At 37.1% G+C, this 16,843-nt stretch overlaps 1 protein-coding gene across 2 annotated transcripts in view; it reads left to right on the forward strand.

The window, feature by feature from the left end:
- LOC121493494 overlaps nt 1-16,843 on the forward strand; it is a 34,542-nt gene that overhangs the window by 2,717 nt on the left and 14,982 nt on the right. Inside the window, exons 1-3 of one of the 2 annotated variants that reach the window (XM_041759402.1) lie at nt 9,034-9,909; nt 12,779-12,900; nt 14,485-14,623. In XM_041759402.1, coding sequence (XP_041615336.1) covers nt 12,817-12,900; nt 14,485-14,623 — 223 coding nt within the window. In that variant the 5' untranslated portion in view covers nt 9,034-9,909; nt 12,779-12,816. Of the gene's footprint in view, nt 1-9,033; nt 9,910-12,778; nt 12,901-14,484; nt 14,624-16,843 lie in introns of those variants that run through there. The other variant, XM_041759401.1, reaches the window with a different exon arrangement.

The following is a 16,843-nucleotide window of genomic DNA, read 5'->3' on the forward strand; positions in this document are numbered from 1 at the left end:
CAAGAGACAGCAATAGGCATTGAGTTTGACTTTAGTTTTGAGTTTTATGGAGTTTATTGAAACTAAAAAGCATTATAGGTAAAATCACAATAATTTTAGATACAGAAAAAGAAGAATAATATTCTTGATCTCTGAAGGAATAGTGGGATTATCCTACCAAGACCTGGGGTCATTTAGGATGGGGCTGATCGAACCAGAAGCTTGGGCCAGGGCAGAGCCAAGCACATGTCAATGCCTGATAAACTGAAGATATAGAAGAAATAAAAACAGGAGGCTACATTTTACCTTGGTACAGCTTAGGCCAAAGATGAGGAAACAAACATTAATATAGGAAGGATGAAGAAGGATGAATCAAGTCTGAGAGGCAGAGCACACAAAGATACCCATCCACCCACCCCCAAAAATAAATAAAAGTAAAATACAGCAGGACCTCAGCTGATTGATTCTGATCTTGTGGCAGAACATCTGTTCTCTTCTATTTCCTATATGTATATAAAGTGGGCTCTTGATCTAGATTTCAAAGTGTAGGAGAGTGACTGCAATCCATTAAGTGAAGAGAGCAAAGAGCCAGAACTGCAAGTGGGATCCCCAAGAAGCATATTAAAAAATATATTGAGGGGCACCTGGGTGGCTCAGTTGGTTAAGCGACTAACTTGATCTCAGCTCAGGTCTTGATCTCAGGATCATGGGTTCATGCCCTATGTTAGGCTCCACACTGCACGTGGAGCCTACTTAAAAAAAAAACAAAAAACAAAATATATATATATATATATGTATGTATGTATAGGAACAGCTATCTGTTAACAAATGCTATTCTGAAGCCTCTGACTTTGTCTTGGACATGCAGATACAAATGAGGAAGTCCGGCCCACAGCCCATAAGAGTTTCTATTAAGAATCAAGTTACAAAAGATAAAAGATTAGGGTTTGCTTTAAGAAAAATAATAAAATCATCAAAAATCATTTAATGCTTAAAAAAAGGTAACAGTAGGTGACTAGAAGCTTTTAGAAGCTTCAAACTATTTTAAAATACTTTTAGAAGTATTTTAAGTATATCTTCCCTGACCAAAATTGGATATGTTTGTGAGCAGCAGCTACAGAGCTTTTAGAAGTTCTTTGAAATTCCTACAAATCTAAAAAGCCACGCCTGGTTTCTAGATACATTGTCAGATGGCATACTGTGCCAGTCCATAGTGCATTACCACTGAGGAAGTATCAGTATAACAAAGATATTCCAGTCTTTATTGAAACCATGTGAATTTATGAAAGTTATCAATTATATGAGGCAACAAAAATAGATTTTTCAAAAACTAAAAAGATGTACTGAGCAAACTGGTACCTCTTTTTCTTTTTAGTTGGTACCTCTTAACATTTTTCCATTAAACAAAAAGAAAGAATTATACTTTTCTCTAAAGTACTTTTGTACTTTAACATATTGTTGTGTATTAAAAATGGGGATGATATATAAAAAGAATAACACATCATAAACAAGTAGGTTTATCCCAAGGATGTATTGTTGGTTTAACATTTAAAAATCAATTAATTCACCATGTTAAGTAAAAAAAAAAAACTATATTATTATCTCAATAGACCAGGAAAAGCATTAGACAATTAGATCTCTTCCTGATAACAACTCTCATCAGACTAGAAGAGAACATTCTCAACCTGATAATGGGCATCTGTGAAAAATCTACAGCTAACCTCATACTTAATGAGGTTAATGGTTAATGGTGAAAGACTGAGTTCTTTCCCCTAAAATCAGAAATGACAAGAATGTGCACTCATTACTACTATCCAGCATCATAATACAGCTTCTGGCCAGTACAATACGGAAGAAAAAGAGGAGGGAGGCATTTCAGTTAGGAACAGGTAAATGGAGAAACAATTTGTGGTATATTTTTATAATAGAATACTACTTGGCAAATAAATGGAAAGAAGTTACTTGCACAATGGCATGTTTAAATTATACTGAAAGAAACCATACTAAAAAAAAACTATATAATTTCATTTATTTAAAACTAAAAAATGCAAACTAATCTGTAGTGACAGAAAATAGGTCTCTGGCAGCTGAGTGAGTGGAGGGGTTGGAGAGGAGAAGGATTACAGATGGGCAAGAGGAAATACTTGGGGGTGACAGATATGTCCACTATCTTGATTATAAGTGATGGTTTCATGTCTGCATACATCAAATTTATGTAATTATACACTTTAAATATGTACAGTTTATTGTATATGAATTCTATTTTTATAAAGCTGTCTTTTGGAAATGTCCGCAAGCTCCTTAATCTTCGTTCCATGAGAGATCTTATCTGTATCCTCTGCCTTTGAATCTGGATGTGCTCTGTGAAAGCTTTGGCCAATAGAATATAGCAGAAGTTACACTTTGTCAGTTTTGGATCCAGGATTTAAGAAACTGGCAACTTCTACTTTCTGTTTCTTGGAATGCTTGGTCTGAAGAAGCTAACCAAATGTATATAGTTTACCTTGAGATTGTCAAACTGTCAGGAATTCCCACCTATCCTATGGAGAGCAAGATACCCAACCAGGTTGTAACTGTTCTTGCCATCCTAGCCTTGGCATTAGGCATGTGAGTAAAGAAGCCTCTGAAATGCCTAGTCTGGTCAAGCCTTTCTTACAAATAACATACTTCAACATTCATGTGCAGATTTTTGTTTAACATAAGTTTTCATTTCTCTGTGATAATATTCGAGAGTTCAATTGCTGAGTCATATGGTAAGTGCATTTTTAGTTTTACAGAAACTGCCAAACTGTTTTCCAGAGTGGCTATACCATTTTACATTTATACAAACAATATATGAGTAATCCAATTTCTCTGCATCCTCACTAGCATTTTGTTTATCAGTATTTTTTTATTTAACCATTCTGTTAATTTTATAGTGGGTTTTAATTTCCATTTCCCTAATGATGTTGACCTTTTGTTTAAGTGTTTATTTGCCATTTGAATATCCTCTTTGATAAAATGCTTGTTCATGTCTCTTACCCCTTTTTAATTGTATTTTTTTGTATACTATCATTTTGAGAGTTCTATATACGTTTCAGATATAAGCCCTTTGTCATATATGTAGTTTGCAAATATTTTCTTCCAATCTGTAATTTGTTCCTCCTCTTACCACAGTTTTTAAAAGCAGAAGTTTTTAATATTGATGAGGTCCAATGTATTCACTTTAACTTTTTTGTTTTGTTGTTTTTAAAGATTTTGTTTATTTATTCATGAGAGACACAGAGAGGCAGAGACATAACAGAGGGAGAAGCAGGCTCCCCGCCGGGAGCAAGATGCGACCCCATCCCAAGACCCCAGGATCACAACCTGAGCCAAAGGCAGACACTCAACCACTGAGCCACCCAGGAGCCCCTCACTTTTCCTTTTTTGAGTCAACTTTAAGAACTTTGTTTAGCGGGATCCCTGGGTGGCGCAGCGGTTTGGTGCCTGCCTTTGGTCCACGGCGCATTCCTGGAGACCCGGGATCGAATCCCACATCGGGCTCCTGGTGCATGGAGCCTGCTTCTCCCTCTACCTGTGTCTCTGCCTCTCTCTCTTTGTGTATCTCTGATGAATAATAAAAAAAAAAAAAAAAAAATCTTAAAAAAAAAAAAAAAACTTTGTTTAGCTCTAGATCTCAAAGATTTTCTCCCATTTTTTTTTCCTCTTTAAAAATTATACACCACTATATTAGTGTCAAGTTCTGTGTTGTAGTTTTCTTTAAGAACTTTGGTTTTGTCTTTTGCATTTAATTCTTTGATCCAAGTTAACTTTTGCATAAGGTGTGAGGTTTAGGTTGAAGTTCATTTTTATCCCCGTGTCGATGTCCATTTCTCCCAGCACCATTTGTTGACAAGGCTATCAAAATCAGTTGGGCATTCTTATGTGGATCTGTTTCTGAGTTCTCTATTATATTCTGTTGCTTTACGTATCTCTCCCTGACCAATACCACACTGTCTTGATTACTGTAACTATTATTGTTTAAAAGTGTATTCTTTAATTTCCAAGTGTTTGGAGATTTACCTGTTACTGATTTCCAATTTAATTCCATTATGGTCAGAGCAGATACTCTGCATAACTTCAATTATTTTAAATTTTTTATTATTTTATGACCCAGGGTATAATTTATCCTGGTGAACGTTCTATGGAAAAAACTGTGTATTCCACTTTGTTTAGTAGAGTGTTTTATAAATATCTGTTACATCTGGTTAGTCGATTATATTTTTCAGTTTTACATCTTTGCTAATTTTCTGCGCAGTAGTTTTTCAGTTGCTAAGATTGGGGCCTTAAAGTCCTCAGCTATAATTGTGAATTTGCCTCTTTCTGCCTTCACATCTATCAGTTTTTATTTCATGTATTTTGAAGCTGTTGTTTACTGATGCACATAGGATAACTATGGTTCTTTGGTAGATTGATCCTTTAATAAATATGTAATATTTCTATTTGTTCCTAATAATTTCCTTTGCTTTCAAGTCTACTGTATCTCATATTAATATAGCCACTACCATTTTTTTTTGTTTGCACAATGTATTTTTTCTATCCTTTTATATTCATTCTTCCTATGTCATTATGTTTGAAGTGAGTTTCTATTGGGTTGTGTTTTTAAAATTTTTTTTTTAATTTTTTATTTATTTATGATAGTCACAGAGAGAGAGAGAGAGGCAGAGACACAGGCGGAGGGAGAAGCAGGCTCCATGCACCGGGAGCCTGACGTGGGATTCGATCCCCGGTCTCCAGGATCGCGCCCTGGGCCAAAGGCAGGCGCCAAACCGCTGCGCCACCCAGGGATCCCTGGGTTGTGTTTTTAAATCTACTTTGCCAACCTCTGTCTTTTAATTGATACATTTAGAGCATTTACATTTAAAGTAATTATTGCCGGCAGCCTGGGGGACTCAGAGGTTTAGCGCCTGCCTTCAGCCCCGGGGCATGGTCCTGGAGACCCTGGATGGAGTCCTGTGTAGGCTGCCTGCGTGGAGCCTGCTTCTCCCTCTGCCTGTATCTCTGCCTCTTTCTCTCTCTCTCTCTCTCTCTCTCTCTTTCTTTCTCTTTCTGTCTCTCTCTGTGTCTCTCATGAATAAATAAATCTTTAAAAAAAATTAATTATTACTGTGTCAGAACTTAAGTCTGGCATCTTATTGTTTGTTTTCTGCTTGTTCCTTCTGTTTCATAACCTGTTATCTGTTACTCTGTTAATCTGTTATTGCCTTCCTATAGATCACTAGAACTAGTTTTAGAATTCTTTGTTTTTCTGAGTATATAGTTTTGTGATTGCTCTTCTTTGTAGTTACATACGCGTAACTCATCACCATCTACTGGTATCAGTGCTTATTACTTGAGTGAAGTATTGAAATTTTACTTCCATTTATGTCTCTTTACCACTTTTTAAATTGTATTGTTTTATGTATTCCTCAATATACATTGAACACTATATCAGATGATTTTATAAATTTTGATTAAATCATCAAATATGTTGTAAGAAACTAATGACAAAAAGCCTTTCATACCTACTCTATTTTTACCCATTCTACTCTATTTTTACCCATTCTGTTCTTTCCTTTCTGAAGTTCCAAACCTTCTGCTCTTTCTTTTCTGTTGGAGAACTTCCTATAGCCATTCTTTAAGGGTAAATCTGCTGGCAACAAATTCTCTTAGTTTTCCTCATCTGAGGATGTCTTTATTTCCCCTTCATTTCTAAAGGACAATTTCATAAAGATATAAACTCCACAGCTTACAGTCCTTTTTCTCCAGCACTTGAAAAATGTTGTGCTTCCCTCTGGCTCCTATGGTTTCAGATGAAAAATTTGCTGTTGTTCAAATTGATATTTGCCTACAGTTAATGAATCGTTTCTCAGGTTGCTTTTAAGATTTGTTCCTTGCCTTTTATTTTCAGAAGTTTAATTATGATATGTCTTTCTGTGTATTTCTTTGGGTCTATCCTATTTTGGAGTTTCTCAGCTTCTTAAAAACCACATTTGGGGAGGGTGGTTAGCTATATTTCTTAACATGCTTTTCAGACCCACACTCTTTCTTCCACGTATGCAACTCTGATACTAAAGTTATATCTTTTCTTATTGACCCACAGACATCTAAGGCTCTGTTCAACTAACTTTTATTCAGTCTTTTCTCTGTGTTGTTCAGTTGGAGTAAATTTTATCTCTTGTCCTCAAGTTCAGTGGTTCTGTCCTCTGTCATCTCTGCTATTAAGCCCTTCCAGCAAGTTTTTTTTTTTAATTTGGATGATTGATTATTTTCAGTTTTGTAATTTCCATTTCATTATTTATAACTTCCATTTCTTTGCCGAGATTTTTTTTCACTTGTTACAAGAAAACTCATAATTCTTTATTAAAGCATTTTTATGATGGTTGCTTAAAATCCTTTTCTGATAATCCAAATTCTGATTCATTTGGATATTGGATAAATAATTCAGAGATTGTCAGATTCAAATTACGAATCAAGTGGTTATTTTTCCTGTTCTTTGAGTGATAATTGATTTTCCATTGTATCATGGATATTGTGGGTATTACGCTAGGATAATTTTGAATGTATCCAAGATATTTTGAATATTATGCTAAGACTCTTGTTCCTCTTCAGATTTTGTATCTTAATAGGCAGTTGCCTTAGTTTTAACCTTTTGGTTCTTAGCCTGATAACAGTTGAGTTTTCAGTGTCCTTGCAGTGCTGTTCAGTTCTGCTTCATTCTTTGGCACTGCTACAGTTCTTGTTCAATCTATACTGGTGTCACCTGCATGGGGAAAGATTCTGGGCTGCCCTGTCTCACTGAGCTGCCTCCCACCGGTGAGGGTAAGGAAACAAGCAATTCAGGGCCTGTGTTCTCCACCACTGGGCAGATGGCTGGTAGATGCCAGACCTAGGTCTGTTTATACCCCCGAGTTGAGGGCCTGAAGACTGGGTAGTCTACTACTGCCCTAGGTGTGGAGTGTGGCTTAGGGTTTCTCAGTAGGTCGCCTGTTGTTCTTCCCTTTTTGCCAGTCTTTGGCAAGAGATAGCAAGTTTTTCTTCATTATTTTTTTCTCCCCTGTGTCTGTTAGTTGTTCTGGGATGCAGGTCTTTCTGGTGCCCAGTCTAAGCTACATGGAAGATAAAAAGAAAACCCAGGGAACTCACTGCAGTGGCCTTTCTTTAATCGTAAGACACCCAGATAGTTGACCTTTCTAGCTTTCAGAGTCTTCATAATTGCCTGTTGAATTATTTCCAGGGTATTTAGTTGTAGTTATAGGGGAGGAACAGGGGAAAGTGAGGAAAGTTGCCATCTTGTCCGGGACCAGAAGCCCCCTCAATAAATTTTTAAAATTTGAATAGGGACTTCAGAGTAATATGTGATATGAATGAATAGTAGGTAACATGTAACTCTGTTTAATTATGCACTCTAAGTCATTAGAGGTAAAGATGTGGGTGAGTTAAGGCTACAGGTTGAGGGTAAGACCTCATGGAGGCAAAATAAATTGGGCAGGCCCTGTTGCAAAAGACAAGGTCATGCAGTTGAAAGGAATAGTATAAACAGGAAAGACTATGGAAAACAACTGGAGAGATTGGCCTGTCTTGAGGAGAAATTATGTCAGGGGATAATGAGAATGGAAAATAGGATGGGTAGACTCTGCTGATATAGAAGACCTTAAATATCTAAAGTGAGACTTGCTAGGTTAAAATGTAGAAAAATATCGAAAACCTGTTAAGGGAAACGAGTGATAGGTTTGGGGCACCTGGCTGGCTCAGTGAAGTGTGTGATTCTTGATCTCGGGGTTGTAAGTTCAAGTCCCATGTTGGGTGTAAAGATTACTTGAAAATAAAATCTTAAAAAAAGGGATCCCTGGGTGGCGCAGTGGTTTGGCGCTTGCCTTTGGCCCAGGGCGTGATCCTGAAGATCCGGGATCGAATCCCACGTCGGGCTCCCGGTGCATGGAGCCTGCTTCTCCCTCTGCCTGTGTCTCTGCCTCTCTCTCTCACTGTGTTCCTATCATAAATTTAAAAAAAAATTAAAAAAAAAATTAAAAAAAAATAAATTTCTTAAAAAAAAAAAAATCTTAAAAAAAAAAAGTGAGGTTAAAGTGAAATTAGTTTTTTTTTTGGGGGGGGGGAAGTAGTTTAAAATAGAAGTACAAGATATTTTATAGTGGGGGGAGACCAATATCAAGGAGCTAATTATGAGTTTGTCATGGTGTAAGGTGTCAAAGTGTGAGGTGATGACTGGTTATGAGGTGGTTGAAGTGGAAATAAAGAGAAAGTAGAATTTGCGAGCAAAAGGGAGTAGGACTTGATACTGACTAGATTAAAAAAGTAAGATTTGATTCATATACCATCAATTTTGGTGGTTTCTGTTTCCTCATATATTTCCTTAAAAATAACTAGGAAATTCTGAAAGAATTAACTTTGGCCTCTAGAGAAGCTTTTCTTCCTCCACTCCCTTCCCACCTACATGTGTAATTTGAGAAAAACTTTACTGTCAGGCAACTGATTAACACCTTTCTTTAATCTTTTTCCAAGCATAATACTGTTACCACACATTCTGAAATAGCTATTACACATGTTAAAAGATGTTAGCCTCACCAGTAATTAAAGAAATGCAAATTAAAACAACAAAGTGTGTTTTTATGGTAATATTTAATGCTGCAAGGGTTTAATGAGACACATATTCTTTTCTGTTAAGATAAATTGGTATAATCTTTCAGGAAAGAAATTTGACAATATGTAGCAAGAGCCTTTAAAATAGTAAGTACTTCTACTTCTAGACATTTATAGTAAGGAAATAATCAGAAATGCAAAGAGATGATGGATGCCAAAATGTTAGTTGCAGTGTACTTAATTTTTCACAATTCTAACTATATCTAAATGTGTATTAGAAGGAGCCGATGGTTAAGTAAATAGACAATACTAGAATATTGCACAGCCTTTAGAAATTATGTTTTAAGGACTTGAACTTTAATAACAGAGTAAATATACAATGTGTTTTACACATGTCAGTAATATCCTATCGTATCATGCTTTTTTGACCTGTACAGCTATTATTAGGGCAGAAATATTTTGCTGTTCTTTTCAGAAGTTATTTGCCAGCCACTACAGATACTAAAGCTAATCTTAACCTTCTTGCACTAAAAATTCCTACAGTGCCTTACATAGAGTGCTCAGTAGTATTACCTATAATTATTGAAGATTTCTTAAGAACTTTCTTCCTAGAAAAGTATATGTATTTATGTATACAACCAAGCATCCAACTTTAGGCCCTTTATGAATCACATAAATCCCATATGCAGATCCTCTTTGACTAGAACCATGGTGAAGAATCATTGCTGTAACTGAAAAAATCTCTTTTTACCCTTGAGTGTGTTTGAATCAGAGTTATTGTCCACGGTAAGGGGTGCCAATTCATGCTTTCACCTGGTATCCTTCATATTGAGATAAAACAATGCAGTCTTCGTGTAATACTACCTTTTTTGAATGACTGAATTTAATATACAGTTTCTTAGTATCTCTCATCTTGACTGGTGATGCTCATGTTAATTAGGATGTTGACAAACCTATTTCAGACAGCTGGAAATCTATTATGATGGTTCAAAATTAGCAGCCATTCCTATCTATCAGTGTTCCAGCTTCCTTAATCTTTACATAAGACTTTTTGAGACACTCTTTGGCCTCCACTGCCTCCATCCCCCCTTCCAAATCTACTAATCACCCTGTGGTGGTAGTGATCAGGGCCCCAGATGCTACAAAGTGATAGAAGAGAATAAACTAAGGTAGTCATGGATTAGAGAACTAGATTGCCTATTGTTGGTTGCAGGGCCACATTTAAAGGGTTCTGTTAAACAAGTCTGGAAGCCAATGGCAAAAGATACGACTGCACGTCATATGGAGAACTGTGGTCAGAGGTGGGGAGAAGAGAAAACTATGATAGCGGTAAGAGAACTGTTACTAGCCAGCTACCTTCTTTGCCACTTTAGAGAACTGTCTGGTGTAGTAATTAAGAGTTCAGACTAAGGGGGCATCTGGCTGGCTCAGTCGGAGGAGCATATGACTCTCAGTGTCGGGGTTGAGTTCAAGCTCCACATATTTACTTAAAAATAAAACCTTAAAAAAAAGTTCAGACTAAGACCTGCATTCAATCCCCAGCTCCACCACTTTCTGGCCAATATGACCGGACGCAAGTAACTTAAACCTCTGACCTTGGATTTTTTGGTGCTGTTGTTATAAAATAGAAGTGATTATAGTACCACTTGTAGGTTGCTTGGATTAAATGTCATGTGAAAAGCACCACACCAAGTCTAGCATGTCAGAAGTGTTCATTCAGTAAATGTTGTTTAGCATTGAAGATGATGATTCCTCCCAGGCTGAAACTGGAAAAATGAGTTAATGTTACAGAGCGGCAGATCCTGGCTCCACCACATGGAAGAAATGCTAGCCCTGAAAGTGTTCAAGCAAAAACTAAACAACTATCCTAGGTATATTGGAGATGTGTAAAAGGATGGGCCCATTGGTAATCGTTCATAATCTAGTTCCCTTTTCACTGTTAAGACTCATTTTATAAGGCAGAAGCACATGCAAACTGTTTCATTAACATGACTTTATATTACAGAATTAAGTCCAAAGAAGTTGGGATAGGGAATATCTTAGTTTCACATAATGAGATTTTTAGTGGCTCCTCTAGTTTCACCATTTACAAATTGAGAGAACCTGCTAAGGATCACTAGTGGGAGTGATATTATTAGACTTAAATGTGAGTCACACAGGCTCCCAGACAGTGTTCTATCTATCTATGGAGGGAAGGAAGCTAAGCGGTTGTTAGGTATTAATTAGCACCTTGAGGGGCGCCTGGCTGGCTCAGTCCGAGGAGCATGCATCTCTTGATCTCAGGGTCATGAGTTTGAGCCCCATGTTGATTGTTGAGATTACTTAAATAAATGTTTAATTAGCACCTTAGGAAGATTTAATTAGATTTTACAAATACAGTTAAAAAGGCCTTTTTTTTTTTTTGAAAAACGTATCACAGATGCTATTTAAGTTCCACTGAAAACAATTTGGAATGAATTTTAATAGAATTTTTGTTACTCTAACTTATATTCTGCCTCCTTCTAGAAATAATTTGAAGCAACAGCTTAGAACATTATACTAGATAGGCAAGAAGGATAAAACGGCTCAAATGCCTTTCCTCATCAGTTCAGAGAGCCAAATCTTTGTATTAACTATGACTGCTCAGTGAGAAGTTAATGCAGAAAAAGATCCTTCATATACAGGGCATAGCTAAAAAGATGAGCACTTGTATTTAGAAATAAAAAACCTCCGCTTTATTTCCTTGTGCTGCTGTTGGCCTGCTTTGTAACTTTCGTTAATAGTGACATGAAAATAGCATTCTGCACCAACACAAGAATTATTTTTTTAAGAACAAAATCATGAGCCTACTTAAAAACAACCAAAGATTTGAGAGCAGGGAATATGGACACAGATGACATTTCCCTTCAGGATCTCCTGGTTTTCCTTCTAAAACAGAGTAATAAACAATTCCCTTGGGGTGCTTTTATTCTAGCAAAAATTCAATATAAGAAAGTCTTTTAAGAGAAAGGTAAAATATTTTCATTAGTAGAGCTTTCTAGTCTACATTTGGCATCCCAGACAGTAGCTAACTTTAGGAGTATGTTACTTCCAGATATGTCACATTCTATTTAAAATTACATATGAGCCCACTTAGAAATAATACTGTTTTAGAACCAAAAAAATTAAACACACAGAAAAGTAGAAAAAACAGAACAATGAACACCACTTTTATACTCTCACCTAGATGCAACAGCTGTCAATCTCTTAACCAGATCTTCTCCATCTTTATTGCTACACGCTCTCTCTCTCCCTCCCATTCCCTTCCCCTTTTTGTCACATCATCCAAAAGTACACCATAACCATCAGAAATACACTTTTATTCTTTAAAGTAATCTTTACACCCTATGTGGGGCTTAAACTCACAACCCCAAGATTAAGAGTCACACGTTCCACTGACTGAGCCAGCCAGGCACCCCCAGAAACATGCTATTTTAATGATCATTTGTCTGCTGCTCAAATGCAGCAGGGCAACATGATTATTGTGAAGTTTATTATATGGTTGGTGCCAGCTGTTGTTAGTGCTTATTATCTGAAGTCTTAGGTATATTTTATTGAAGGCAGGGGTACTCAGATCTAAATTATCATTTTAATTATCTCTGAGATATGTCCTATACTTCTCAGATCTGTATAGTCAGAGAAGGAATATTTGACTACTTACTGGTGAGTTTAAGACCCTACAAACTAATGGCAGTGCTGTTCTTGAGTAAAAACAGTTAAAATACTATATATTTTTTAATTGCTTTTGTTTTTCTCAAACAGGCTGAAGTAGTCAAGTTTTGTATTTTTATTTATTTTTTTTTAAGTTTTGTATTTTTAAAAAAAATATTTTATTTATTCATGAGAGTCACAGAGAGAGAGGCAGAGAGAGAAACAGGGTCCTCACAGGAAGCCCAATGCACGCCTTGATCCCAGGACCCCGGAATCACGACCTGAGCCATAGGCAAACGCTTAACTACTGAGCCACCCAGGTGCCCCATGTTTTGTATTTTCAAATGGTTTAGAAAAAGGAAAAACTCGAGATTTGAAGTGGAACATTCATTAGACTTCGAATATTTCATTGGTTAGAAGGTTTATTTATTGCTACAAATTTGATGCTAATGGAAAATATGTCTGTTGTGTTCACTTAGTCTAGGTATGACCAAAACCAAAAAAGAGATTTCTTTATTTTTTTTTCCAGGAGATTTTGATGAATTCACTCAAGACAATAATGACATTATGTTGAAAAACATAGCAGAGGACCTTCGGAATTGCTTACCTCTTGACACAATGCTGTCCTCAGAACATCTATCCCTCCGAAAAGTAAATACATTAAATTAATGTACCGTTACTGCTCCTTGAGGGTTCTCTTAGTCTTCCCTAATCCTGCAGCCTCTCCAGTCTAATAGTCCTGAATTTGGCTTTAAAAACAATTTTTCATTTGGTGCTTCAACGATGTCCCCAGTTCTTTTGAGTCCATAATCCTCTGGCTCCCCATTCATTCGACAGATTTTTTTTTTTTTGAGGGCATCCTGTTTGCCAGGCATTCAACCCCCTTCCCTCCACGCCCCCCCCCCCACACACACACACACAAAAACAAGGCCCAACAGTAATCTGGCCCTGCCTCCATCATTGTCCTGGTTTTCTCTTTCCTGTTCCACATCCCCCACTTTTGCCAGAGGTGAAGTTCATCTCTTTGTTTCCTTCTCCTGCTTTTGTGCCATATGGTTTTTGCTTATCCTGTTCCTTCATTCCTAAAATAAGTTCTCATTTTTCTTCTACAGACCGCCCCCTCATCCAAGTCCCTTTAAACCTCAACTTTTATCGGGTACATATACTGAGAATATTGTTTCCTAAAGCAAAAATAATAATAATAATGTCTTCTCCCAAACAGCACCCCTCCATGTGGTTTTTTACTACGTAGATTCCTAAGCAGAGGAACCAAATCCTGTACATTTGTAACAGTGCTGTGCACATTGTGAGCAGTAGCAAATCTTAGTAAACATCCAGTCACAGTACTCCCAAAGGTGGAAAATAGTGGCTAATATAAAAACCGACAAAAATGTTTGTAGTATAGTTTGGATATTATTCATAAGGCAGTCCCATCAGTAGCATGATATACCAAAATATATGAAACAACAAAAAAGTATTCCTTGAATGTAATGGTCGACCCATAATCCCTTCTCCTAACAAACTATTTATATCTTCTGTTGTTTCCTTCTGGTTCTTGTGTATGTCCATGTGTTTTACACATTTACAATATAGATGTGTGTGTGTAGATGTACATAGAATTTTGTAGATCTCTAAGTGGATAAGTTGATTCTTTATTATAGTTAAGGTAAAAGGAATCAGACATTTTTCTCTTTGTTGCCACTTGCTATTATATCATGTATTACCAGTATTAATAAAGGGCTATTAGTTGTAAGCATGAAATTGTACTGATGTTTTTATTATTTGAAAACTTTGCCTCTGGGAAAAGATCACTTGCTAAGTCACTGATGTGTGGGACTCAGGAGACCTAGTATTAGTTTCAATTCTTTCCCCTCTTTTGGTCATTTCTTTGGAGAAATCTCTGAATGGGGGTTTCTTTATTTGTAAAATATACTACCTAGGATGGACGAGATGGCCACAAAATAAATACTCCTTGAACTCAAATTTTATATATTTCCCCTAGCCAGGCTTTGTATCATTACAGACCAAATTAAAAGTTGCTGGTGTCTCAGGAAAAAAAAAAAAAGAATGAAGGAAGAGCAGGGTTGCTCTTTAATAAGTGAAACTTGTCTTTCTGTGCCTTGTTGTTGCTCTCGGAATTTTAGCATCTGAACCACTGATGTTTTGCCTTATTTAGCAATAAAAAGAGACTCCTTTGTACTTGGTTTCTTTTGAAGTTCTTCTTCTCTCCACCAGATAGAGCAGCAGCCAGAACCCACAGTTCACGTTGATGCATTCCTTTATGATGAAGACTTTATTGATTCATTATGTGAGGAAGGAAAAATGAGCAGAAACTACTGTATGGTGTGTGGCTCACATCAGACTGCACCTTTAGGTAGGCACTCAAGTGTGCAAATCTGATGACTGTGTGTACTTTACATTGTTCTGATAACACAAATTCTTGACCAAGTCATTGGGTGTTTTTTGTTTTTTTGTTTTTTTAATTTATTTATTCATAGAGACACAGAGAGAGAGAGAGAGAGAGAGAGAGAGAGAGAGAGAGAGGCAGAGACATAGGCAGAGGGAGAAGCAGGCACCATGCAGGGAGCCCAATGTGGGACTCCATCTGGGGTCTCCAGGATCAGGCCCTGGGCTGCAGGCAGCGCCAAACCGCTGCGCCACTGGGGCTGCCCATTGGGTGTTTTTTGAAAGGAAAAGGCCAACCCTGTAGCGTAGCCGTTACTGATTATTGAGATTAGGGAGACCAAACAGCAGTATTGTCCAGGGAAGCTGGGCCACTTAATGTCTCCGAGGAGGGTATCTCTGCTTTTCTTTCTTTTTTATTTTTTAAAGATGTCATTTATTTATTCGTTAGAGACACAGAGAGAGAGGCAAAGACATAGGCAGAGGGAGAAGCAGGCTCCCTGTGGGGGAGCCTGATGTAGGATTCGATCCCAGGAACCAGTGAGCATACATGAGCCAAAGACACTCAACCACTAAGCCACCCAGGGGTCCCAGCAGGGTATCTCTGCTTTTCACAGAAACTGTTTAATCAGAGGTGAGTTTGCAGGTCCAGAAACTAATCACAAGTGACTGAGAACCAGGAAACCAACTTATACTTTCCATACTGTATCAAAGAGATTCATAGATAAACCATAATGCTAATTCACAAACAGAAATGTAACTACAGGGATCCCTGGGTGGCGCAGCGGTTTAGCGCCTGCCTTTGGCCCAGGGCGTGATCCTGGAGACCCGGGATCGAATCCCACGTCGGGCTCCCGGTGCATGGAGCCTGCTTCTCCCTCTGCCTATGTCTCTGCCTCTCTCTCTTTCTCTCTCTGTGACTATCATAAATAAATAAAAATTAAAAAAAAAAAAAAAAAGAAATGTAACTACAAGGGGGCTGAAATGTTCTCCCTATAAAAGCATCTACTTGAGAAGTCAGATAGTAATCAGATACTGTTGATTATGCATGGATTCAGAAAACAGAGATGATCTTGAGGAAGAGTTTATTCAGGCCATAATTTGACCTAGTAGAATATCTCCAGTCCGTAACAGAGAACAACTCTAGTGACAAAAAGTCTTCTGCATCTCTGTCCCTCAGATAGAGCACCTGTGTCCAAAATGGGAAACTAGACTGACCCCATGTAGCTAATATGTTAACTTTTCTGTTACTGTATTCTTTCTTAAGAGGCACCTGGGTGGCTCAGTCGGTTGAGCATCAGACTCTTGATTTCAGTTCAGGTCATGGTCTCAGGATTGTGGGATCAAGCTCTGCACTCAGCAAGGAGTCTACTTGAGATTCTCTGGCCCTCCCTACCACTCACACATGTGCATGCTCTCTCTCTCTCAAATAAATAAATCTTTTAAAATCTTTTATATATATATAAAATATTTTATATAATCTTTATATAAAATCTTTAATCTTTATATAAAATCTTTTATAAATCTTTTATATAATCTTTTTATTTTATATATATAGTTCAAATTGGATATGATTGCTTAGGCTATTACTTTAGACATGCTATATTTCAATATTTCTGGTCACTTAGATGCAGAGTTAATGGCTTAGAGTGGCCTGCTCTCCAGGTAAGTAATCTTGTGTTCATATTACTTAACTACTGCCAAATTTGTAATATGCTGCTAATACAAGTATATTGTATCTACATTATAATTGGGAATTAAACTTTCCTGATCTATTTAAGATTCTATTTTTAGATAGCACTTATAGTTTCCATTGGGGGTGGTTGAAATTCACAGAATAGAAAAGGACTTAGACAAGAATCATAGAAGGAAAACTAAAAAGTGAATCATATCAGATCTGATTTATAGGGGTTTTTTTAGATTTATTTATTTAATTTTGGGGAGTGGAGAGAGACAATCTCTAGCAGACTCTCCTCTGAGTGAGGAGCCTGTCATGAGCCTCAGTCCTACAACCCTGTGATCCTGACCTGAGCCAAAATCAAGAGTTGGATGCTCAACCAACTGAGCCACCTAGGTGCCCCTGATTTATAGAAGTTTAAAGATATGTTTGACAAATAAAATTTTTAAGATTAGGATATATTTTCCCATAGAAATCATGTTGTATATAGTGACTAGGTATGTAGGCCAGCCC

The sequence above is a fragment of the Vulpes lagopus genome, chromosome 6 (genome assembly GCF_018345385.1).
Source record: "Vulpes lagopus strain Blue_001 chromosome 6, ASM1834538v1, whole genome shotgun sequence".
Lineage (NCBI taxonomy): Eukaryota > Metazoa > Chordata > Mammalia > Carnivora > Canidae > Vulpes > Vulpes lagopus.